At 41.5% G+C, this 24,807-nt stretch overlaps 2 protein-coding genes across 5 annotated transcripts in view; one reads left to right on the forward strand and one right to left on the reverse strand.

Annotated features, from left to right (window-relative positions):
* DOC2A (double C2 domain alpha) overlaps positions 1–4,732 on the forward strand; it is a 33,316-nt gene extending 28,584 nt beyond the window's left edge. For 2 of the 3 annotated variants that reach the window (XM_087945005.1, XM_087945006.1), the window contains one exon: positions 873–4,732. In XM_087945005.1, coding sequence (XP_087801131.1) covers positions 873–1,012 — 140 coding nt within the window. In that variant the 3' untranslated portion in view covers positions 1,013–4,732. The remainder of the gene's footprint in view (positions 1–872) is intronic. The other variant, XM_026682292.2, reaches the window with a different exon arrangement.
* On the reverse strand, positions 4,599–19,678 carry INO80E (INO80 complex subunit E). 2 transcript variants are annotated; one of them, XM_026682294.2, is made up of 7 exons: positions 19,533–19,678; positions 16,801–16,871; positions 14,619–14,671; positions 11,149–11,224; positions 9,684–9,801; positions 6,098–6,226; positions 4,599–4,983 (listed from the first exon to the last, which is right to left on the reverse strand). In XM_026682294.2, exons 1-7 carry the CDS (start codon positions 19,620–19,622, stop codon positions 4,780–4,782), a joined length of 741 nt encoding a protein of 246 aa, XP_026538079.1. In that variant the 5' UTR covers positions 19,623–19,678; the 3' UTR covers positions 4,599–4,779. The 2 variants fall into 2 exon arrangements, with proteins under 2 accessions (XP_026538079.1, XP_026538080.1); XM_026682295.2 differs by lacking the exon at positions 6,098–6,226.
* Between the last annotated feature and the right edge of the window lie 5,129 nt (positions 19,679–24,807).

The raw sequence follows: 24,807 nt of genomic DNA on the forward strand, positions 1-24,807 counted from the left end.
AGTTTGGGTAATGAAACATCTGCAAGAAAACAACTAAGCTCAGAGAGTACCAAGGACTCCTCATTTCAAACCTGATCTACAGATATTCTCTTTATTGGTCTATAGCAGAGGTCTCCAAACTTGGCAACTTTAAGACTTGTGAACTTGAATTCCCAGAATTCCTCAGCTGGCTAAGGAATTCTGGGAGTTGAAGTCCACAAGTCTTAAAGTTGCTGAGTTTGGAGACCCCTGGTCTATAGGGATAGCCAGGAGTCTCTTGCTCATTCAGAAAGTTCTCAGAATTCTTCTTAAGATGCTGAAGGAGAAGTCCTAACGGTTACACTGATAGTAAGGCTAGAGAATGTCACAGAAGTGATATCTTTTCAGTGGAGCCTTTTCTTGGTGCTCCCTGAGTTTGGCTCTTTGCTTGCAGACATTTCATTTACAAACTAGGTAACATCATCTGATGTTACCTACTTGGGTAAAACTTCATCCGATGATGTTGCCTAGTTGTGAAACAACACAACTGCAAGCAAACAACCAAGCTCGCAGGTCACCAAGAATTCCACAACTCCAGCTTGAGCTACAAATATTCTTTTCTACTGGATGTTTTCATCAGCCAACAGGAGAACCAACAGGGACTGCATTTGCAGACTCACAAAAAAAAATTTTTTAAAAAAAGAAAAGAATATCCAGAATATCTCAAGAGAATTTGAGGCTGAGATTTCCAAACTTCATAGCCTCCTCCATTCTATAGGAATATTTTTAATTTATTGCAGGGGTAGGGGGGCGGACTGCGGTATCCCTGAGATCTGCCTGATGACAGGTCTAGGAAAAAGGCAACTCCATAACCAGCAGCTCAGAAACTGCAAGAACCTCTTGTCTCGTTGCAGGTGGAGTGACCCTGGGATTAGGGGCCAGTGGGGAGTGCCGGCAACACTGGCTCTCATGCCTCCAGACCTCTGACTGCCGCCTGGAACATTGGCACACTCTCACCAACGAGCTCCCAGAATCCTCCACCTTTGGCCCTTGAAGCCCTCGTGATCCCATAGAACTACACCCTTCTATCTTGCCTGCCTGCCAAAAAAAAAAAAAACCCAACCAGAGGGGCCCAGCACCCAAAGGCCCCTCTTTTGCACGAGGACGTTTGCACGTTTCAAAACTACTTGTCGTGGGGGACCATTTATGCTATGCTCTAGGGAGGCACTTACTGTAGACGGAAGGCCACACGTGAGGGATTGGGGGAAGAAGGGCTGGAAAGCCGAGAAGCGCAGGAAGCATCCGACGGGCAGCCATCGGAATTGCTACGTGTCCCAAGCAAGCATCAGATGGGTAAAATCCAAAATAATCCCTCTGCCCTTCCGGTCTTTTTCTTCCCCCCTCCCCTGCTCTTTTCTCTCACCTTGTAACCTAAGAGTGGTTGTGAAATGCTTCTACTTTTATACAAATTATTGCTGGCTGCAAAACCTATTTTTTTAACCTTTCAAAAGGAACAAACCAACCGGTCAAAAGGATGAAGTAATTTCATTTTAAAGTTCCCAATATTATTATTTTTTTCTTTTATTTTTTTCCCCATGGGCTCTTGCTTCCTCTTAACTTAGAAATGTCAGTAGCAATTAATTGTAGTATTTCTGCACCATAAAAAAATAAGCATCTGCATTGATTTTCCATATGGCTCAGTTCTTCTAATTAAGTTGCTATCTTTCAGATGCATGCTGGCTCAAGCTATGCATTCTTTTTTATTTCTGTGTCAAGCTTTCACCCCGTCCATCCTATTGTTTCTAAGAGGGTCAGAGCAAACAATATTGTCCTCTTTATTTGCTTTAAGTTCAATGCTCTGCTTTTTCCTTCACATTGGCAAGCTATTCGAATCTGAAAAGATTCTGGGCACATTGAAAGTTGGGGAGGGGGAAACCAAAAATGTCAAGTCTGAAAGGAGGGTAGACAGAGCTTTAGAATAGCACATGGAGGAACACAGAATAAAGAACCGCAATTTTGGGTGAAGTATAAGTCTACCAACACATCTGAAATTCACATTACCTTTTCTAGCACCCCCATTAAGGTGCTGCCTCAGGCTTAACCGGCAATCGATAACAGATACTTCTCACTTTGATTTGTACCATGAATCTCCTTCTTGTAAATCTTTTTTTTTTTTTCATTTTTGTTTTATAGCAAATTATTTGCATTAGTCTCTTTGAATTTCATCTTCGTAGTTTCAGGGCAGTTTTCCATTGAGTTTTAATTGCACCATTCAGGTGGCTTAACTATAAAACTTGCAGTTCTATAAGACTTGCAAATTTATTAAGGATTTTATCATTATATCATTGCCAATAATAAATTGGCAGCATCATATCTCATGTCTGTGTTTTACAGGAGATTTTTTAAAGTTTTCCAGTCCTGAATGCACCAAACAGTGGGAGCTCACACACACTGAACATGCTTGCCAATCTAAACACAATAGGCAACCAATCACCAAATTCCCAAGTGCCATTAAGGTAGTAAACTAGGAAAAATAATTAAGGTTAATGTGAATCAGTCTCAAATTTGACATGCTGTTTTCAATGTGCCGCTTCTCAGGAGGCCTAGAGGCTCTATTACTATGTTTTAATGATTTCCTGATATTGTTCTAGAAAACCGTGTTTCCTCCCCCCCCCCTCCCCAATGGATCTCTTCTCCTGATACCACAATCACACCCCATGTTTTCTCAAAAGTTCAGAGAACACTTGTCAATATACCTTAATGGGCAATTCATCCAATCCACTGAATCAAGCTAGAAATGTTCTCACCCTCTGTATCAATTTTGAATGGGACTCATGCTACTTAAAGCAGTTTTCTATAACTTTGCTTCAGACAAATGGATTGGGAAGGTATTTTTTAACCAATCAAGTAGCATGCGTACTATTTTTCTCTCCTTCCCCTAATATAATCTCTATGATTCACTTACATTTCTGGACTACCTAGCGTTCTTCTTTCCGTAATTCTCTGTTTCTCCCCAAAATGTTCAGCAACTTCTTCAATGTTATTTTCTGCGCAGCCACCTGGTTTTCTCAATATCTGCTACTTTTCTGGAATTGCTTGCAATTGTGCCTTTTTAGATGTTCCTCGTTTAGAATGTAAACACAGCCAGGTTAGCCATCATATGTTTACAGAACAGGCTCTGGACACTCCTAACCCGGTTTGGGGAAGGGGTTTGTTAAAGTTAGCAAGAGTTGAGGGGCCTGACACATGTACAGGGCTGATTCTGCCTTCCTTTTAGCTTGAATACCTTGAACAGATCTATCACAGGCAACCAAGCTGGTGATTAAAAGCAGAAATTAACGTTAAATGCAGAAATTACCATTTAGCTTATTCTTATTTTAATCACTATGTGAGCAGGAGGGTGGGGGAGAATTACCAGTTGAGTTTTCTTCCCGAGGGACCAAAATATCTTGGACCCCCTCAATTAAAACCACTCACTTCCTCTCTGAACAGCCTAGCTGTTCAGCAAGAGACACTCAGTCCTCAAGTGACAGATCTGTTTGCTTTGTAAGATGTGAATCAACGCTGAAAGAGAGGTAGTGTCTTCCATCTGTGTTTATACACAATTGTTTCACAGCCAAGTAAAGTGAGTGCTTTCATTTCTCTTACAGCTGATTCACCCATGTGGCCTGAGAAATATTCTCTTCTTTCAACTGATAAAAGATTCTTCTTTTTTTTCTTTACAATTTTTATTAGAGGACTCTTTCTTATTGTATTCCCACCAGCACTAAAAAAAAAAAATCTGTAGTAAAAATAATGAAGCACTGCAACGAGTAGCAACTTGTGGAGAAACCATCTGGTAAAATAAATTAAAAATGCAGTTACAAAACATGGGATGTTTTCAGCTCAGTTAGAACTGTCACAAGCATTTTGAGGGTTAAACTGCACTTAAGTTGGGCGAGGAGAAGTCATAGATGAACAATGTTTACATGTGCAGTAGAAAAATTCCTGGTTATTGCTCTCTCTTCCCACCTGGACTATGGGTGGTCCTCAATTTACAACCACAGTTGGACCCAGAACATCTGTCATTAAGTGAAGTAGTTAAGTAGGTTTACCTTTTTCACTGCAGGCGTTAAAGCAAATCACTGTAGTCATTAAGTGAATCATACAGTTGTTAAGTGAATCTGGCTTCCCTTCCCCTTGGTTGTCAGAAGCCAACCAAGAAAATTGCAAACAGTGGTCACCTGACTCTGGGACACAAACTGTCATAAATACCTGCCAGTTGCCAAGTGCCCAAATTCTGATCATGTGACTCTGTGATGGTTTTAAGTGCAAGGACCAGTTGTAAGTCATTTTTTTCCCCAATGCCATTGTAATTTTTGAATGGTCACTAAACAAATGGTTGTTAAGTCGAGGACCGCCTGTAGATCTGAAGCACTTTTTTTTAAAGAATCCCTTGAATTCTCGAGAACTTTGTTTTCTTTTGCAGCAAAAGAGAAATTTTGCTCTACCTCGTCAACGGATGCTAATTATATTTCAAGCAGATTTTTTTCTTTACCAGTGTGTAAAATGACGGCACGTCACACAACAGGGTCAGGGAACGTCTCGCCAAACTGTTAGTAGCCCAAGGATTTCAGCAGAGGAAAGGAACACAGAGGGTAAAAATTGCAACCGGATGCTTTTAATACAAAAACAAAATCCCCTTTATTGACTGTTTTGCATGTTTCCCCCCCCCTCCTGAGTCTGTAAACAAAGAAATAATAAAAGGGAGGGGAACCATACCCCTCACACACAACTGAGAGGCCTGTGTCCTTTCAAATTTACGCGCCTGCTTTGCCACCGTCACTCAGGGATGTCAATGACCAGCTCATCGTCACCATCCAGGGGGTCTTCGCCGCTTCCCTCTCCTGCATCACTGAACATCTGGTGGGGCACCGTGCTGAGGATTGTAGGGGGTGGCAGCTTGGGAGTCCCTCTGGGTGAAGGAAAAGGTAATCCCACCACGACGGAGGAACAGTCTGAGTGGGAGGCTGGGGGCAGCGGGAGCTGCAGACGAGAAGAAAGAGAGGAGAACTGAGGCGGATGTTGGATCTTTTGGCTTTTTCTTCTTTTTTCCTCCTCGCTTTCTTTCATGGAGATCTGGCTTTTCACACCCTGACCTATGATGATGCTTTGGTTCTTTGTCCAAATCCAACCACTGACATTTGTTAAGCATGGTTTTATATGTCTTAAGTCAGAAGTCTGCAAACGCAGCACCTTTAACACTTGTGGACTTCAACTCCCAGAATTCCCCAGCCACTATGCTTAAAGTCTTAAAGGTGCCAACTTTGACGACTTCTGGTTTAAACATAGGGTTGAGTCATTCACAACCCACAAACCACATGAGATCCACCATGTCCCTTAAGAGCACCCCAAGAATACGCAGCGCCAACAATGCTCCCACCATTTTTCAACAGCTATGGGCTTAAGGGGTAACATGGGTGCCTTAGGGTCATATGCCCCTGAAATTCCCCCCATGAGGCTGAACAGTTGTGTGCCCAGTAATCTGAATGACCACGTTACTACTAGCAACACCTCTACAGCTCCTGGCTTCGCAATGAGTTCCTTGCCTGACTTTTCTCTATGGGCCACTTAATGCAGGTTTAATGTACCATATTACACAAACGCATCCCAGTATTTGTGAGCCCAGTTATGAAGATGCAAGGCACGGTAAAAAAAAAAAAAAAACCTCCATAAATCGATAAGATTCTTTTCTCACAACATAATGCTGAACGTCTTATAAACCCCTGAAACCCAACCACATCCTGCTTTCATTTAGAAAATTTTTATGACTGTAGCCCAAAGCACGAGAATCAAAAGCAAGTTTGGATGAGTGAATATCTGCTGTAGGCGTGCAGTATTATTCACATGTTTCATAGAAGCCTCAAGCCACGACAGCACAAGGGTTCAAAGCTAACTTGAAGTTTGAAGCATACATGCATCTCGTTTCTTTTATCATAGCTTATTCGCTCCACTCAGTCAGGGCAACTTCCCTAAGAAATAAAGTTTTTCAGTGTTTTGTTTGTCAGCCGAAACACATCTGACCTTGCACATCCATCTCACCCCCGCCCATATAGGCAGCCCTCGTCTCCATCCACCCCCACCACCTTCTTTGAGGTACCTTGAGCGTGTGGGGCCTTGCTGGCCGCCGGGCAGAGCGAGTGGCGTTGCTGTCAGGCTGGGGGGCAACAGGTTCGGGCCCCAGTGCCAAGTAGTCAGAGGGGAAGGGAGCATAAGTGGGTGAATTCAGCTGGGTGGGAAAGGGATGGCAAGAGGGAAGAGATGGAATAAAAAAATAAAATCAAAATATGAATGTTGAGCAGGTGATTCTCCCCGGTTGGGGAGGGTTGTATTAAACTGTGATCCGAACCCATCTGGAGGACATCTAGCTAGGAAAAGCCAAGATATTGTCTTCGCACCAGCAATGGACCGATTTAGTGGCAGTCCAACTGGGCCCCTTCAGATGGCCAACGTTCTCTCCACAACCAGCCAACATGGGTGTTGGTGAAGATGAGGAGCATGATAACATTTGGATGGCGCCAAGTTGCAAAAATCCATCTTCCAGAGTATCCCAATTTCTCCCAATTTTCCGCACTAGCCCTGAATCTGGAATCCTATGGCTTTTCTGTGGCACAATCCCTGCAAGGAGGAGGTTGATCGAGGAAAGGAATGGTTTGTTTCAAAGCCATCTATTTTAACAGCACATTTTAGCAGAAAATTCCATACATAAATTACAGGAAAAGGACAATGGGACCTATCCTGAATCTCCTGAAGTTTGTATCAGGCAAGGAAATCACCCAGCTCCTAGAAAAAAAGGTTGCCTCTCAGAACCATGCATAATTTGATCAACCTCAAATGCAAATATGGGGAATTACAGAGTCCTGAACGTTTATTGATATGTCACAATCTTGATGGATCATTCATGTACAATGGATGATTTATTGCCAGCCAATGATAAAAGTTATTCAAAACACTACTTTCTGGGCCTCAGATGCTATATAATGTCACATTAAGTGTTTTGCATTCCTTCTGTGTTTTAATTTTTATATTCCTTATATAGTTATTCGAAGTTTTCTTTGTTTAGATTATTACACTCATTTTAAGTATCATATCTTCTCTTTTTAATGTACGGTGTTCCAGACTTGGAAAATAATAAATAAATAAATACCAAACAAACCTCAAATCTGGTTTCTTAATTATTTTTTTCCCTCAACGGTATGGAAACCCTTCCAAATGCTTGGATTCTTTGGTGCCCTCTTTTTAACCACTTGTGGAAATAGTTCTCCAGAGTCATCTTTTTTTCTGAGACATTATACATCCACAAATATATCCCGAAAGACAGATTAACACAGACTATCATTCTGTTTGCATCCAATTTATATTACATGGGCCACCCAGGGTTTCCAGATCCCTAGCCAAGATGATGAATTCACTCAATCTCAGTCAATGACCAATACATAATAAAACTCATAGTAAATACAGTAAAACAAGTTACATGAATTGGGGTCAGCGCAGATTATAAAATTAACTGGATTTATCTGCCACACTTAACCTAACAGAATTACATGGATTTGAAAGTAAAAAAAAAAAAAAGTAAATACAACCAGTCAGAATGACCGGAAAAATTATTGAGATGTGGGGTTATCGACCTGAAGATGTATCAGCATAAAATAGGGAATATTAGTAGACATATTTCATGGCTTCAAAGACCTCTTGTATGCATGGGCAAACTTTTAATTTAAAAGAGATTTCCTTGTATTCACTTAGGATGGACTTTCAATCGTACCAGGGAGGTTAAACGCCCTTCTACATTTAAGGAATTTAATTTGGTTAAGGGAGATAAAGGAGCTAATTCGAAATAGATCCTTGGAAGAGATCCAGACCTAATCAAATATTAGCATCGTAAATCCATCAAAGCCTTTGTTGCACACATTTGATCAAGTGCAGAGAGTTAAAGAAAGTCCAAAGAGTTTTTTAATCTATTCCTTTGGGCTAGGATGAAACAAAATTATCACGAAGTTCTATACATGAGTAAATCATATTTTGGCCCAGTGTGTAAAAATACAAACAAATATTGGTCTTGATCTAACTCAGGCTGACCTACAATGGAAGAATTGCATTTGAGACACAGCAAGGAGTTGCCAAATTTGAAAAACCAGGGAAAAGTAGGGTTGAAACACTGCAATGTATCTCAGGGTCTTTTGTGTGAGAAAATGCATCATTGTGTCATTCTCCCCATTGTCTCCCTGCGGCCTTCAGATGATCTGGGACAACAGAAACATGAAATGCCCTCAGTCCAAAAAGTGCAAAATTTAAATCTTTCCAATGCTTGGGAAGGGAACCAGAGATGCAGAAACAACTTACAGCTCTTCATTTAGGCATTTTTTTAAAAGCAATTTATTTCGAAACATATTAGAATCATGTGCTATGTTCTTCCAGGCATCCAATTATCATTGACTAAGATAAATGGAGGCCTAATTTTTATGCCTATGTTCAGCACTAAACACTTGGAAATAATAAGGTGAAATGGAAGTGACATGGAAACCAAGATAAAAAGATAAAAAATGGGATGAAGCCAAAGCCTTGTGATATAAATATTAGTTGGGTTAGCAGGACAAGTAAAACTAGTAGAGTCCCAGCACCCGCAGTTGTAAAAACATGCTAATCTTGGTTGTGGGAAGTGGGCTTCTGGCTTAGAGTGCTATTTGTGAACTCAACCCACTTTGGAGTTTTTCCATTTCAATGATTTGTGCAAATCAAAACATGAATTAATGAAATAACTAAGGGAAGGAATTACACTGGGCAAACTCAAGCATTCAGTAAATCTTGATATTAAGGTGCCCTTTGGGGACATATATTATGGAGCAGGACTATTAGGTGTGTAGTATTGGGTTTGGTGTTTTTTTTTAGCAAACTCAGCAGTCCCACTCCAACACAACCATGCTAAGAGCATTGCACACACAGAAAACCCTTTATTTCAAATTTGAGTCTAGGAAAACTGAGGTAAATAATGGCTTAGAATTCTCCTTGCTATCTGATTTCAAGCTATATTCTCTTATTCCTCAGGTAATCTGGTTGAAAGTTGGTCCAAAGTTCACTGAAAATCAAGGGTTTTTTTTGACTTAGTTTCTTTACAGGTAGTCCTCGACTTACCCTTCTGAAAAAAAGTGACTGATTACTTTTTTCATACTGATGACCACTGCAACATCTCCATGGTCATGTGATCAAAATTTAGACGCTTAGAAACTGGTGTGTATTTTTGACGGTTGTGGTGTCCCAGGGTGATATGATCACCTTTTGCGACCTTCTGACAAGCAACATCAATGGAGAAGGCAGATTCCCCATTAACAACTATTACTACCTTAACAATTGTAATGAATCATTTAACAACTGTGGCTAGAAAGATTATAAAAGGGGCAAAACTCACTTAACAACTGTCTTGCTTAGTGACAGAACTTTGGTGTCACTTAGCAATGGAAATTCGGGGCTTAATTTTGGTTGTAAGCTGAGGACTACCTGTAATAGATTACAACTTGCAACATTTCAAACCAGCAGAGTCGAAGCAAGAAGAGATCTGATCCGACCCAGCTGAAGGAAATCAGGCTGGGGAACCCTTAGTCTCTGTTAAGTCTTTTCCCAGCTTCGGAGTCCATTTTGGACAATTATCTCCTCAGCCTTATTACCCACATGGAGGCAGGATTACTCACTGAGGCTAAGTAGGGCGATGATGTCCCTGAAGCTGGAAGTCCAAAACCAGATGTTGGCTGCAGAGAAAGACCTGAGGAGGATGGTGATGAGGCACTGCCAAGCTGGGGGCTGTGTTTTCTGTGAGCAGAAAGAGATGCCATGGATGAACAGCAGCCAAAAATGTGCTCCATTGAAACAACCTGTCTTGAGTACATGGGAACGATCCATTGTGCTAAAAGGTATTGTTTCAATAAGACAACAGGCAAAAAAGGCCCCTTGAATTATGAAGGAATTTAGCTCATGACTGTGCTAAGCCATGCAGCTACAATGGGGAACATCTTCAGAAAAGGCAGGCACAGTCATACAGCTCTGTGTTTTAATGGTTCAACTGTGGAGGTGGTTAGTAGTACTAAGTTTTGGGGTGTGTAGCTGACAAGCAGGTTAGCTTGGTCACTCATTCAGTGAGACAATGGTGAAGCAGGCACAACACCACCTGCATTGTATGAGAAGAACACATCTTCCTTCTCCTGTCCTTATCACTTTCTATAGAGGGACAACTGAAAGCAAACTTTCGTACTGTATTTCTGTTTGGTTTGGAAGTATTACTGTTTTCAGACAGGATGGTCCTACAGAGAGTGGTGAGGACAGCAGAAAAGATTATTGGAAGCTCGCTTTTTCTATCCGGAATATAGCATATAAGCACTGCTTGATCAGGGCCTGTGGTATTGTCAGGATGCTACACGTCCTCTCCATGACGGATTTTGTTACCTTCTGGCTTCGTGGTACCCGAAACAGAACATCTAGATTTAGTCACAGCTTTATTCCATATGGTATTAACTTTGTGAACTTTCAAGACTCTTTTTTCCGCTAATATATTCAAAATGGACCATGATTTATTTGTGTTTGTGTGTGTGTGTGTGTGTGTGTGTGTGTGTGTGTGTATGTGTGTAATCTGGAGATATACAGTATATGGAGATGATAGATAGATAGATAGATAGATAGATAGATAGATAGATAGATAGATAGATATGGATATAGATATAGATATAGATATAGATATAGATATAGATATAGATATAGATGTAGATATAGATATAGATGATATAGATATAGATTCTTCTTTTGAGAGTGAGCATCAGAATTTCATTTTAATGCGTGCCAATGTATGTACAGAAAAGTGACAATAAAGGTTATCTTATCTAGCCCAGTTTTTTCTCGACTTTGGCAACTTGAGGATGGGCAGACTTCAATTCCCAGAATCCCCCAGCCAACTCTAGTCGGTAAGCCCAGTCTGCAGGCCTAATCTGGTCTCACAAGACCACCTCTTTCACCTACCACTAGAAGATTGTTTAATGAAAGTCACTGTTGAAAATATTCAAGAATTCTACCTCTTTTCTCTGCTAAAGAAAGCAGCTCCTTTAGCCTCAAGTAGCCATTTACCATCTTCTATTTTTGCATCTATCCTGAAGCCCACCACGTACTCACCTCTTGAGGGACTGAGGCTCCGTCCCTTTCGGCATCTCTCCATCGCTGTTGTCTGAGGAGGCTGTTGCTTCCGAATCTGATTTCGGAAAAATAAAATCAGACAAAGTCATTCTACCTCCTTCTGCCAGAGAGTTATAGACTTCGCATAATGCTGCCATGTGCATTTGTGTCATTTCCTGGTGATGTTAGTCATCCAGGTTGGGCTCCCCAGCGATTTTCATGCCTGAGAAAGGAACTTTCAAATTTTCTGGATTCAGGTAGTTCTTGATTTATGACCACAACTGAGGCTAGAATTTCCATTGTTAAGCAAATGCGATGCACCCAATTTTATGATTTTTGTCACAGTTGTTAAGAAAATCACTGCTGTTGTTAAATGAATCATGCGGTCTTTAAGTAAATCTGGCTTTCCCTATTGACTTTGCTTGCTGGATGCCAGCTGGGAAGCTCGTAAATGGTGATCACATGACCCCAGGACACTGCAACTATTGTGCATACATGCCAGATGCCAAGCAACCAAATTTTGATCAGGTGGCCACAGGGAACGCTGACCCAGTTTTAAGAGCGAGGACTAGTTGTAAGTCACATTTTTCAGTGCTGTTGTAACTTTGAACGCTCACTAAATGAATGGCTGTAAGTCGAGAACTAACTATATTGCATTGACTCCCTTTTCAGACACCAAATATAGCTCTTTGCATAGAAATCCACTTTTTCTCAGCTTGGCCCTGCAAACTATCCTGTGAAGCAAACACTTCTATAAACCATGTTTACTGAACTATACACCATCCTAAGTATACCATGACACTGCCTGAATTCTCGGATACCAAAATCTGCATTTAGTTACACTTCTAATTTGCATAATTCTGAACAGTCAAAGTATGTTTTGGAACAAGTCACTCATCCAATTTATTTATATTTCACTTTTTGCCAGCAAGCTTGCTCTCCTAACTGAGGTTATCAGAGATACCGCAACAGGCCCATTTGCAACAAAATGAAGACGTCTCCAAAATAACATCAACATTCAATTTCTAGCCATTCATCTTTACAGAGACAACTTTCAAATAAAGAATGTCATGGGTCATTTATCCAATCTAGTCAAAATCACCAAGGGGATGAGCAGCAAGAAAAATGTAGATAAATTAGTATAATAGGGAGGCTTCACTGGGCAGCTAAAAACTCCCCCGGCAATTGGATATTAAAATAAAAAGCCAATGTCAGCCAAATATAAAATATGATAGAGAAATAAAAGTGCTTAAGAATAACATGTCCTGGAGGAATCAAATATTAACAAGTAATCAGCAGCCAGATCCTCAAGGAATATAGCAATTAAATTTTAATTTTTACAAGCACCAATATAAAAAGATGCTATGTGCAGGAGAATTGGAAAAGAGGGAACACTCACACCAACTCAAAGGAGGGGAAAACAACCCAGAAAAATTAACAACAAAGTGGTTCATGTATTTGTGCATAAATAAATTTCCTTCTGCATGAAGAGAGATAGCAGCTTCAGTGTTAGGCTAGAATTTAGTTTTCCCTAGCTAAAAGGGCTAAGAATTTTGGAAGTTGTAGCCCAGGGTTTCTCAATCTTAACAACTTTAAGAGGAGTGGACTTCAACTCCCAGAACAGAAAGTCCTCTTAAAGTTGCTAAGGGTGATAAATGCTGTTGTAATCCATACTTAGGGAAGGGATCAGGTTAGGGAAAGGCTCAGGATTAAACCTCAACCAGGGATATCTATTTGTATGCTTGCTTGTACAGCTAGTCCTCATTTAATGATGACTTGTTCAACAACCATTTGAAACATACAATAGCACTAGAAGTTAGTTGCGGCTGGTCCATGTATCTACAAGAAGTTGCATGTGCCTGTGGTCATGTGATTGCAATCCAGGCACTTGGCAGCCAATTCACAATTACGCTATCGCGGCATCCACAATCACATGATTTGCAACCTCCTCTGCCAGCTTCTCATAGTCAAAGTCAATGGGAAAGCCAGCAGGAGGTAAGAAGTCCCATAAAGCAGGGTCCTTGCTTAATGACCTGCAGGGTCCTCACTTAATGACAGCAATCAGGACTGCTAAAACTGCCATCAGTAAGCGGTACAATCATATGGGGTTTTCTGATTTGCAGCTATGACCGGGTTTTTAATCACAATTGGTGTTCTTAAGCAAGGACTTCCTGTACACACTTGCATGATTTTTAGAAACACAACTGCTTGTTGAACCAATGACTCTAGTCCACCTTGAGACGATTTTTAAATGCCAAGCAGACATAATAGCTACGCAGGCAATCCTCAATTTACAATGGTTCATTTAGCGACTGTTCAATGAAAAACGTGATTTAAGACCGCTTTTCACACTTAACCCTCACTGACTCAAATTTATGACGGCTTGCAGTGTCCTGGGATTCACATGATCACCTTTTTGTGACCTTCTGACTAGCAAAGTCAATTGGGAAGCCAGATTCACTTAACAACCGTGTTATTAACTCAACCACCGCAGTGACTCACTTAACAACTGTGTCAAAAAAAAACATAAAACAAGGCAAAACTCTCTTAATGACTGTCTCGCTTAGCAGAAGAAATCTTGGGCTCAATTGTTGTTGTAAGCCGAGGTCTACCTATACTCAAGGATGTTTTCTGCAATATCTAACTATTAACCAATGCCATCTTCAGCCAGAATCAAAAAAAAATCTACCACTGTGGATTTGCCCTGGTTTGATTCCATAATATTTAACAGCAAGTAAAAGGTCCATATTCCAGTGGAATATGGACCACTTTTATCTTTAAAAGATAAACTATAAATGATTATAAAGATATCAGATTTGGTTCAGATTTATACATTTGATGTGAAATCCTTTAACCCAGTGGCCCCCAACCTTTTTTGTGCCACGGCCCGGTATCGGCATCACAAAATGATCCGCGGCCCGGTACCGGCATCAGCACACATGACAAGACAAGGCTACCTGAGCGACCGGCCAGCCAGCCGTCCCCTGCTTCTCCCCGCCACCTTCAACTCCTCCTTTGTACCTTTGTCGATGGGCTTTGGGACGGCTTTGGGACGGTCACTCATCTTGCCTTGCCTTGGGTGCTGAAAGAATCCTCGCGCCTTAGTTTCGTTCGAAGCCGCCCCTCCCCCTTCGATGAAACTAAGGCGCGAGGATTCCTTCAGGACCCAAACGCCGCTTTCCAACCGGAAAAGCTCACCCGGAAGCACTTTCTCATCGAAACAAGATGGCGGTGCCCAGCAAACCGGCGGCCCGGTAGAAAATGTTCCACGGACCGGTACCGGTCCGGGTGGTTGGGGACCCCTGCTTTAACCTACCAGGTCATTATTTTATTCTCTTCCAGCCTGAATAGGTGACATTATATCCACCAACAGCCAAATTAATATTATTAAGCCCCTATATAAAGAAAGAAAGGGAGATCCTCCCCTTTCTTGCAGCACCATCAAAGGGAGGTTGTGAGCCTCACTTTACCTGAGGAGTCTTCATCCACATTCTCATACTGGAGCAGGCGATCAAGCAGGAAGCTAGAAAGAGGAAATAGGTAGGAAAAGGCAGTGGCTCAGACCTGTGGCCTAATTGTTAGGAAGAGGCGGAGGCCTTAAGCTGGCTCCAAAGATTTGCCGTTTTTCTGGGCCATCCTCTATTTCAGGGCAGGCATCCAGAATCGAGCTGCAATTATTCCTTGGCAAAAGAAAGACCTCTGCACATAAAGATAGTTCTTGACTTAGAACAGTTCGTTTAGTGACCATTCAAAGTTACCAAAGCACTGAAAAATGTGACATGGCCATTTTTCATAGTTATGACCATTTCAGCATCCCCTGTGATCAAAATTCAGATGCTTGGCAACTGATTCGTGCTTATGACCTTTGCAGCGTCCCTGGGGTCTTGTGGTCCCCTTTTACAACCTTCTGACAAGCAAAGTCAATGGGGAAGTCAGATTCACTTAACAACCATTTTACTAACTTATCAACTGCAGTGATTCACTTAACAACTGAGGCAAGAAAGGACGTAAAATGGGTCAAAACTCACTTAACAAATGTCTTGCTTAGAACAGAAATGTTGGGCTCAGTTGTTGTTGTAAGTCAAGCACCACCTCTAGTGGCTCATAGGCTGAGCTTCACAGCTCTTGAAAAAGAGAGGTTGTGGACAGACGCAGGGAATCCTTGACTTACAACCAAAACTGGGACCAGAATTTCCATGCAAACAAGGCGGTTGTTAAACGATTCAAAGCATTGATTCTACAATGGTTTTATCACAGTTGTTAAGCAAATCATCGAACTTGTGAAATGAATTGTGTGGTGGTTTAAGTGAATCCAGTTTCCTCCGCTGACTTTGCTGGTCAGAAGCAGGCTGGATAGGTCACAAATAACGGTCACGTGTCCCAGGGATGCTGCAACCATCATAAATATGTGCCAGTTGCCAAGCAGCTCCATTTTGATAATGTGACCCTGGGGATGCTGCATTAGTCATAAGTGTGAAGACCGGCTGCCCGTCACTTTTTCAGTGCTATTATAACAGTCAGTGCTATTGTTGACAGTCGTTAAACAAATGGTTAAAAATCGAGGATTACCTGCACTAGCAAAGCCATTAATGTGAAGAAAACCAGCAACTGCAATCTGTAAGTTTCAAGTTATACTCTATATCAGCACCCCACAATCTTTTGGGCACCAGCGACTGGTTCGGTGGACAGACTTTTCCGCAGACCGGAGGGGGAGTGTTTTCACGTGCTGCCTGCATCCCACGTTTAGGGCTTCTCTTGTTTGTACGGCCTTTTCTAGCATGCCATGGCCTGGTACAATCTGCAGGCATTGGGGACCCTTGTTCTGTAGGGCAGATGCAAGGTTCAAATCCACTTTTATCCCCATCCAGGCATTGCAACAGCCTGAGAGCCATTCACTTTTCAACAGAGAAAGCAGTTGAGCTCTGTCCAGTAATACTGTAATGGACCAATCTGGCCTCAGGTCCTTTGCTTGCTACTAAGACCTTACAGTCCCCGTTGCAAATATTAACAAGGTTTTATCTCATTTTGTTTCCAACCCCAGACTAGGTGGCTGCTTATAATCTCAAAGAGATGTCCCTTTAACTGAGATGTTGTTGCTTTGTTTTTAGTATCTGTAAGCCTGTTTTGATTCCTGGTGGCCACCTGGACCACACCATGCAGGTTTTTTTTGGTAGCATCTTTCAGAAGTGGTTTTTCACTACCGTCTTGAGTGCTTAGCCTAAGGTCACCCAGCTGGCTTTGCACCCTAAAGCAGGACTAGAATTCCCAGCCTCCCCGCTTCTAGTCTGGTGGCTTTAATATTATGCCAGAGGAGTCCAACCTTGTCAACTTTAAGACCTGTTACAGGCAGAATTCTGGGAATTGAAGTCCATGGGTTATGAAGTTGTGAAGGTTGGAAATCCCCGTACTGCACCAACTATTTTTACCTCTAATTCAAATGATTAAGCTGCCCATTTTAAAGGCAAACATTCAAAAGGCATTTGGATAAAATAAAATGACAAGTTAAACTTCTACTTGCCACCCGGCCATCGAAGACTCCAGACTCAAGTGGGAAAGTGTATTAATTCTGTCTTTCTGCCGCTACATTCTAATTCTGATTGAGCTCTTGGCAATTTCACATACCCTCTATTCTTCCTCATCAGAGCAGCTTACCTTTTATCCCGTGAAATTTTCAAGAGTTTTCTTTGTGCTTTTCGCAGTTCTTCTTGGAAACATTCTTGCTCCTGAGAATTTATTTAAAAAGGCTAAGTGTAAGTAAGGAAACAGTTTATTAAATAAATCCCCATACCATTTTAAGTACTCTAAGAGTAATAACAATACATAGGTACTTTAAAAGGAGACATTATTAAAATCTGAACATATTTCAGGCATTAAAATCCAAATCTAAAATCTAAACAATACCATTAAAATACCATCTGAATCTTTGTAACATAACACTTTAAAATGATTAAGAAAATATAGATTAACCCATCTTGTCAGTCTCCTAGGAAACAGAAGCACGACATAATTATTCATGTTAGGCAGAGTCTAACATATGGTCCTCAACTTTCAACCATTTGTTTAGTGACCATTCATAGTTACAACCGCACTGAAAAAAAGTGACTATGACTGTGTTTCACATTTACAACTGTTGCAGCATCCCCTGGTCACGTGATCAAAATTCAGACACTAGGCAACTGGCTCGTATTTATGATGGTTGCAGCATCCCTGAGTCATGTGATCCTCTTTTGTGATGTTTTGACAAGCAGAATCAATGGGGAAGCCAGATTCACTTAACAACCTTGTTACTAACATAACAACTGCAAAGATTCACTTAACAACTGTGCTAAGCAAGAATGTAAAATGAGGCAAGACACATTTAACAACTGTGTTACTTAGCAACAGAAATTTCAGCTCAGTTGTGGTTGTGACCTGTTTTCCCTTTCAACCTTGCTGCCTTAACTGCAAAAGTAGCAACTCACTGGTTCACAAAATGGATAGAAGTTTGTAGGAGAAAATTCAATTTACTTCCAACATTCCCTCATATCAAGTAATGGGGATCCATAAATGTTTAACATACAACCAGCATTCCAATGGTATCTTCTATCTCATTCGTCCATATGCACAGAGTCTCTAGGATCTGGAAAGATTAATGGAGTGCCAGGAGTCACCGCAGTCAGCAGCCACCCCTGGTTCATTCTTCCTCTTTGGGGAGTAGATCCCCTCCATAAACATAATGTAAACAGGCAAGGCAAAAATTGCTGCTTTTCTGAGCCATCAAGTAGCGGCAAATTGATAATTGTTTAAGTTTCAGTTCTTGGTCAGATTTTGTATTCCTGCCTGAGTTGACTCCCTTGTTTATTATAAGTAGCCCTTCATTTACGACCAAAATGGAGCCTGCCCATTACAACTCTGAGTCACAGTGCAGGTCACCAGGTGTTGTAGCTTTTTTGCAGCTGTCATTAAGCGAATCCATTGTTTGTTGTGGCCACTTCTTGCCAAAAACTGGAAGTAAGTGCAGTTCAGGCAAAAACATAATAAAACATAGTCATATAACCATGGGTACTGCAAATGGCCATAAATGTGAGCCAACTACCTAGTGCCTAATATGCTCTCCTGTGACAACCCTCAACAAACCAGAATCACTAAGTAGCCTTGAGAAGGCCTGTCCCTAACTTTGAACAGTCACTAAGCAACCACTCATAAAGAGGACTATCTGCATCATCAATATAATATGATTATTCATGTTACCTTTTCACAGTAGAGTATTGTTTTGTAAATTATTCCCCTATAGGCAGAATTGCTGTTTTAAGAAAACAGCTCTTTAGTGTGATAACACAAATTGGCTGTATGGAGATACATTCTTCCCAAATTTTTAGGGCTTTGTGAGGGCAAGTAATCCCAGCAATCTGCAAGGCAGATTGGTATTATTATCCCTTTTATACTACTGCAAATTTGACAGACAAGGCTCTTATGGCACAACGTTGTTTGCTTAATGTTGCCTTAGCATATCATGTGAATCCAATTATTGTGGCTTGGAAAGCAGGGTCTAGGACCCAAATGGGCATCCTGTGGGACTAACCCCCTTTCTTGCAGTCTCCTCAAATTCTGTAGCCTGTTAGCTCAGGGTTTCTCAACTTTAGCAACTTTTAAGATATGAATAAAATACAATTGCTGGGTTCACCTAACATGTGATGCTTGAGCAAACAGTAATAGTTTACCAGAATGGTCAGCAAAGTAGTCAGTCACAAATTGTAGATGTGTATGTTACACGCTGATCTGTAAAAACTAAAGTTACTTGGATCTGACTAATAGGGCTATATGGAGAGACACAAACTCCAAAGCACATCCCAGAATTAGGCAAGGGCAAATTATTTCTGCTCCCACCAAAACAACCTAAGTCAGTTCAAACCTGAGCTTCTGGAGCTGTGTTTCTTAACCTTAGCAAGTCTGGGGACTTCTGGGAATTTAAATCCACACATCTTTAAGTTTTCAAGATTGAGAAACATAGAAATTCACAGTTAAACATGTATATGCCTTCTTATGGACCCCTGGGCAAAATAATAGCAATAGTGAGTAGACTTATATATCGCTTTACAGCCCTCTGTAATAATCATTTTATAATATTCATCTGGAAGGTCTTGTCTCTCTGATCACCCTCATCTCACTTGTCATCACACCTCTATTTACTCAACATCCACAAATATCAGAATCTCTTTAAATGTCTGGGAGGCATGCGATCAATATGATTTTTACCACTTATTCTTTCTTGTAAAACGCCCCTTGTTATGCTTACCCACCCACCCCCATGCCCAGGTCTCCCTAAAATATTTGCTCCTCCAACCCACCCCTTTCTTTCTGCCAGCACCGATTCCCTCCCACCCCCGAAATTCCCGGCCGCTTACATAAATCAGGAATTTGAGTCTCCTTTTTAAGGCTCTATAACGCCTCTTGTAGCCCCCGCCGCCCGGATCCGGCTCTCCCGCTCCGTTCATGCCCAGCTAGGGAAGTAACGTGGAACAGGAACCGCGATTCAAAGCTGGAGTGGGAAAACTACATTTCCCGGCATGCTTTGGAAAGCGGGCACGCGGATAACTCAGAAATACATCTCCCAGCATGCATTGTGAGGGAAAGAACTTAGGAGTCGGGGTGAAATTTTTCAGCGTTCCTGCTTTATTTTTTATCCCACCCACGTTTGTTAAGAAATAGTAGTAGAACTGAGTTTAGCCTAGTAAAATCTCTTTCCTAATCTTGCTTTGGCTATGGATAAATGCTTTGCCTGCATTCTTTTGCCCATCTCTTTGCTTCACTTATTGGTTTCAGTAAATTTACTGTAATCTTACTGTAATAAAAAAAATACTGTAATCTTACTGTAATAATTCCACGTTGAGGAATGTTATGTACCAATCTTGCATTCATATGGAAATTTGGAGATATAATCAATATAATACAAAGCCAGACTAGAAGAATGCTATAAATAGTATAGAATAGCAGTCACCAACTGTGGGGTCCATGGACCACTGGTGGTCTCAAGAAAAATTTGGTGGTCCACAGAAAAATTATTTGCATTTTTTATATTGCACTAAATCAGGGGTCCTCAAACTACGGCCCCTGGGCCAGATACATGCAATGAATGTTTGTGTTGCTGCAGAGAGTCTTTGGGGTATTTTTGTGCAGGTTGGAGGTGGGCAGAACTTCCGACTTGCGGTCTCTTCAGCCTCCTGGTGAGGGGCTTTGGACGAAGGCTGGAGGGAAGTGCCGCTGGTGATAAAGAACCAGAAGGCCTTGTTCCAGTGGGACTGCATCATGGCCTGGAACTGGCTGATAATCTCAGTCTACTGAGCCTTCAGGTGCCGGTACTTGGCCTTGCACTCCTGCAGGTCTTCCCTCTGCTGGAAAGCCTATGCTCGTAGTCCTTAGTGAGGTGCTTCTGTTGAGCCTCCTTCTCGGTCAGATCCATTTTGAACTGTGCCAGCTGTTTTGCCAACTCTTTCTCCTGGTGGCTGCTTGGCTCCAACAACTGCTTCCTGTTGGGGCTTGGGGCCCTAAGGAGCTCGGGTGGGCAGGCAAGGAGTGACATTGAGTTGGCCATGCCCACCCAGACATAGCCATGGCCACCCAGCCAGTCATTAGGCAGATCATGTTAGTGATCTGCGGGATTTAAAATTATGAATTTAGTGGTCCCTGAGGTACCAAAGGTTGGTGGCCATGGTATAGAACATTTATTTATTTATTTATTTATTTGATTTGCCAATTGTTTACAAGATAATAAGTATAAGTGTATACATAGTTGTGAATACATGAAATGGGTACATATAAGAAAAATAAAAGAATAAGAGAAACAATAGGACAGGGACGGTAGGCACGTTGGTGCGCTTATGCACGCCCCCTACAGACCTCTTAGGAAAGGGGTGAGGTCAATAGTAGACAGTCTAAGGTTAAAGTTTTTGGGGTTTGGGGAAGAAACTACAGAGTCGGGTAGAGTATTCCAGACATTGACCACTCTGTTGCTGAAGTCGTATTTCCTGCAATCAAGTTTGGTGCGGTTAACTTTGAGTTTGTATCTATTGTGTGCTCTTGTGTTGTTATGGTTGAAGCTGAAGTATTCATTGACAGGTAGGACATTGCAATGTATGATTTTATATACCATGCTTAAGTCAGACCGAAGGCGGCGTAATTCAAGGTTTTCTAGTTCTAGAATTTCAAGTCTGGTGGCATAAGGTATTCTACAACGAGTAGAGGAGTGGAGAACTCTTCTTGTGAAATATTTCTGGACTTTCTCAATTGTGCTAATATCAGATACGTAATGTGGGTTCCAGACTGATGAACTGTATTCGAGTATTGGTCTAGCAAATGTTTTGTATGCTCTGGTTAGTAGTGTGATATTACCAGAGAAAAAGCTACGTAGGATTAGGTTAACAACTCTTAATGCCTTTTGGCTATGTAGTTGCAGTGGGCTCTAGCACTTAGATCATTAGAGGTGAGTATTCCAAGGTCCTTTACAGAGCTTGGGTCATCAACAAGATCTTGACTATTCAGCGTGTATTTTATTTTCTGATTTTTTTTGCCAATATGTAAGACAGAGCATTTATTTGTTGAGATTTGAAGTTGCCATTTGTTTGACCATTCTGATACATAGTCAAGATCTTTTTGTAGGGTAGCAGTATTGTCTGTGGTATTGAACAGCTTTACATCATCAGCGAAGAGAACGCAATTGCTCACTTTTGCCCCCGAGTCTGGAAGATTAGCTGCAATAGTTGTGCTATTGGTTTCATCTTAAAGGGAATTAACTTGCCCACTTTGTTTGCTATGTGACCATTTATTTGTTTTACATTTTTGCAGCTCAACCAAATCAAACTGGGCAGGCATAGTAAAATGCAAACACAATGATAATGCAGTAATAAATAACCTTATTTTTAAAAATTCAAGGCTAGCAAATAAAGCAGCAACTATCAAATAATTTATTGTTATTGTTGGAAGAAATATCCATCTGGTTCAGTTCCAAACTGGGAGAAAGACACTGATCCAACGAAGGCTGATTGTAGAGAGAGGTTTATTGATGGAAGCAGAACCACGTGCGATTCTGGGCAGCTGACAAAATGGAGTTGAGAGTGGGTGGGCTTTTATACCTTCTTTGAGCTTTGTATTTGAGCTTCCTGTTCAAGAGCATTTCTTTTAATATTCTATTGGCTGTTGTCAGATTCTTATAGGGGTCATGTAAGGGTTATAGCTGGCTCTATAGGCAAAAGGAGAAATGCAAATCCTAGGTGCTTGTGAGCTAATCTGGTCAACCTCTGGCTTATTATTTATCCAAGCTCCCAGGTTTCTGTGACTTTGAAGTTTGGACTGCTCTGGGGATGGTGCAATTAAGAGGCTTGTATTCTGAAAGGGTGCTGGGCAATTCCTATCGTGGCTAATGGCTTTTGTCCTGTGTTGGATCTTGGGTGAGGGGCTGCTTTCTAATCCTACCATTCTGCCAAGGAGTTTCAAAATATCCTGTCTTGAAATGGATTTCTGCCTGCAGTATGATTTGCTTATGAATAGAGCTATCTAGATACTTTTCTTCCTCTTTCAGTAAACTCTTTATTTCTTAAGTGCTGGCATCTGCTGTGGGCTATTAAGAAACACTTGGGGGCTGCTTCCTGCCTCTGAAACATGTTTCTCCATTTCTCCTTTAAGAAAATATAATACTTTTGTCTTTTTTAATATTTACCAAAATATTTCTTCTGGGGTGAAGGCTTCCCACATTATTTAGCATATGATGAGAACATGATAAAAGAAGCAAACACAGTCCACATAAGTAAAACTTATACAGGGTATGGCAGCGACCTCATAACTGGATATCCAATTTAGCTATCCAGGCAATCACCTCTAGCATTGCTTCATGTAGATCTTCTAGATCTAGAGAATGCACAATATATTTAATAGTTTGCATAGCAGCACCACAATTTGTGGGAAACTCTCATCCCCAACCCCAGAAGAATGAAATGTTTTGAGGAATATTAAAAAGGCAAAATATTATATGTCCCCAAAAGGAGAAATGGAGAAACATGCTCTTAAGTCAGTCTCCCTGTCCCCAAGTACAAGATGAGTGGCCAGCTTTTAGAAATGCAGATTTGGTAATCCATTCAAGACAGGATAGTTCAAACTCCTTGGAGTTAAAGGACATATTTATTTATTATATTTATTTATTTGTCAAACATGTACAAGATAACAAGTATAAGTATGAACATAAGCAAGAACAAAGGGAGTTAATACAGATAAATGGGGACAGTAAAGTCATGGTAGGCATGCTGGTGTGCTTATGCACGCCCCCTTAAGGACCTCTTGGGAATGGGATGAGGTCCACAGCTGAGTTTGAGGTTGAAGCTGTGAAGGGTTGAGGCTGTAACAACGGAGTCGGGTAGGGCGTTCCAGGCATTGACTACTCTGTTGATCATATTTTCTGCAATTGAGTTTAGGGTGGTTTTCTTTGAGTTTGTATCGGTTGTTTGCCTGTGTATTATTGAGGCTGAAGCTGAAGAAGTCATTGACGGGCACGATATTATAGCAGACAATTTTGTGAACTAGGCTTAGATCAGACTTCAGGCGGCGCAATTCTAGATTGTCCAGGCCCAAAATTTTGAGCCTGGAGGCATAGGGAATTCTATTGTGAGTGGAGGAGTGGAGTACTTTTCTCAAGAAATACCTCTGAACCCACTCAATTGTGTTAATGTCCGATATACAGTACGGGTTCCAGGGGGACGAGCTGTATTTGAGAATTGGTCTGGCAAAGGCTTTGTATGCCCTAGTTCAGTGATCCCCAACCTTTTTGACGCCGCGGCCCGGTACCGGCATCAGCTGGGCGCCGCGCCCGGCACCGGCATCAACTGGGCGCCGCCATCTTTTTGACGAAAAGTGCTTCCGGTGACCTCACCGGAAGCACTTTTTCAAAAGATGGCGGCGCCAGCGCCCGTGAGCTTTTTTGGTAGAAATGGAAAAGTGATTGATGAAAAAGTGCTTCCGGTGAGCTTTCTACCTGGAAAAGCTCACCGGAAGCACTTTTTACCAAAAAGATGGCGGCGCCCAGCAACCAGCGGCCCGGTAAGACTTGTTCTGCGGACGGTACCGGTCCGCGGACCGGCGGTTGGGGACCCCTGCCCTAGTTAACAGTTCAATGTTGCTGGAGAAGAAGCTTCGCAAAATAAGGTTAACAACTCTTAAAGCCTTTTTGGCAATGCTGTTACAGTGAACTCTGGGGCTTAGATCATTTGAGATAAGTACTCCTAGGTCTTTGACAGAGTAAGGGTCATCAACGAGATCATTTCCTCCTAACTTGCATTTGGTGTTCTGATTTATTTATTTATTTTTGCCAATGTGTAGGACAGAGCATTTGTTAGTTGAGATTTGGAGTTGCCAATTGCGTGACCATTCTGACACATAGTCAAGTTCGTTTTGTAGGGCAGCAGCATTGTCTGTGGTATTAAATAATTTTATGTCATCGGGGAAGAGGACACAGCACAGGAACAGGAAAATACAAAGCCCAAAGAAGGTATAAAAACCCACCCACTCTCAACTCCATTTTGTCATCTGCCCAGAATCACACTGGTTCTACTTCATCAATAAACCTCTCTTTACAATCAGCCTCCATGTTTCCAGTCTTTCTCCCATCTTGGAACTGAACCAGATGTATTTTCCTTC

Source organism: Notechis scutatus, chromosome Z, assembly GCF_049901735.1.
Source record: "Notechis scutatus isolate UNSWTSFEM ecotype Mainland chromosome Z, rNotScu1.2, whole genome shotgun sequence".
Lineage (NCBI taxonomy): Eukaryota > Metazoa > Chordata > Lepidosauria > Squamata > Elapidae > Notechis > Notechis scutatus.

Bases quoted from the DNA above. Each gene is read 5' to 3' on its own strand.
- INO80E (XM_026682294.2), bottom strand. From the start codon at position 19,622: ATGAACGGAGCGGGAGAGCCGGATCCGGGCGGCGGGGGCTACAAGAGG. The intron at 6,227-9,683 runs GTGAGTAATCCT...TTTCCCACCCAG, and splicing joins CATCGCCCTACTTAGCCTCA to CTGAATTCACCCACTTATGC. The intron at 4,984-6,097 runs GTACCTCAAAGA...TCTCGTCTGCAG, and splicing joins CAAGGCCCCACACGCTCAAG to CTCCCGCTGCCCCCAGCCTC.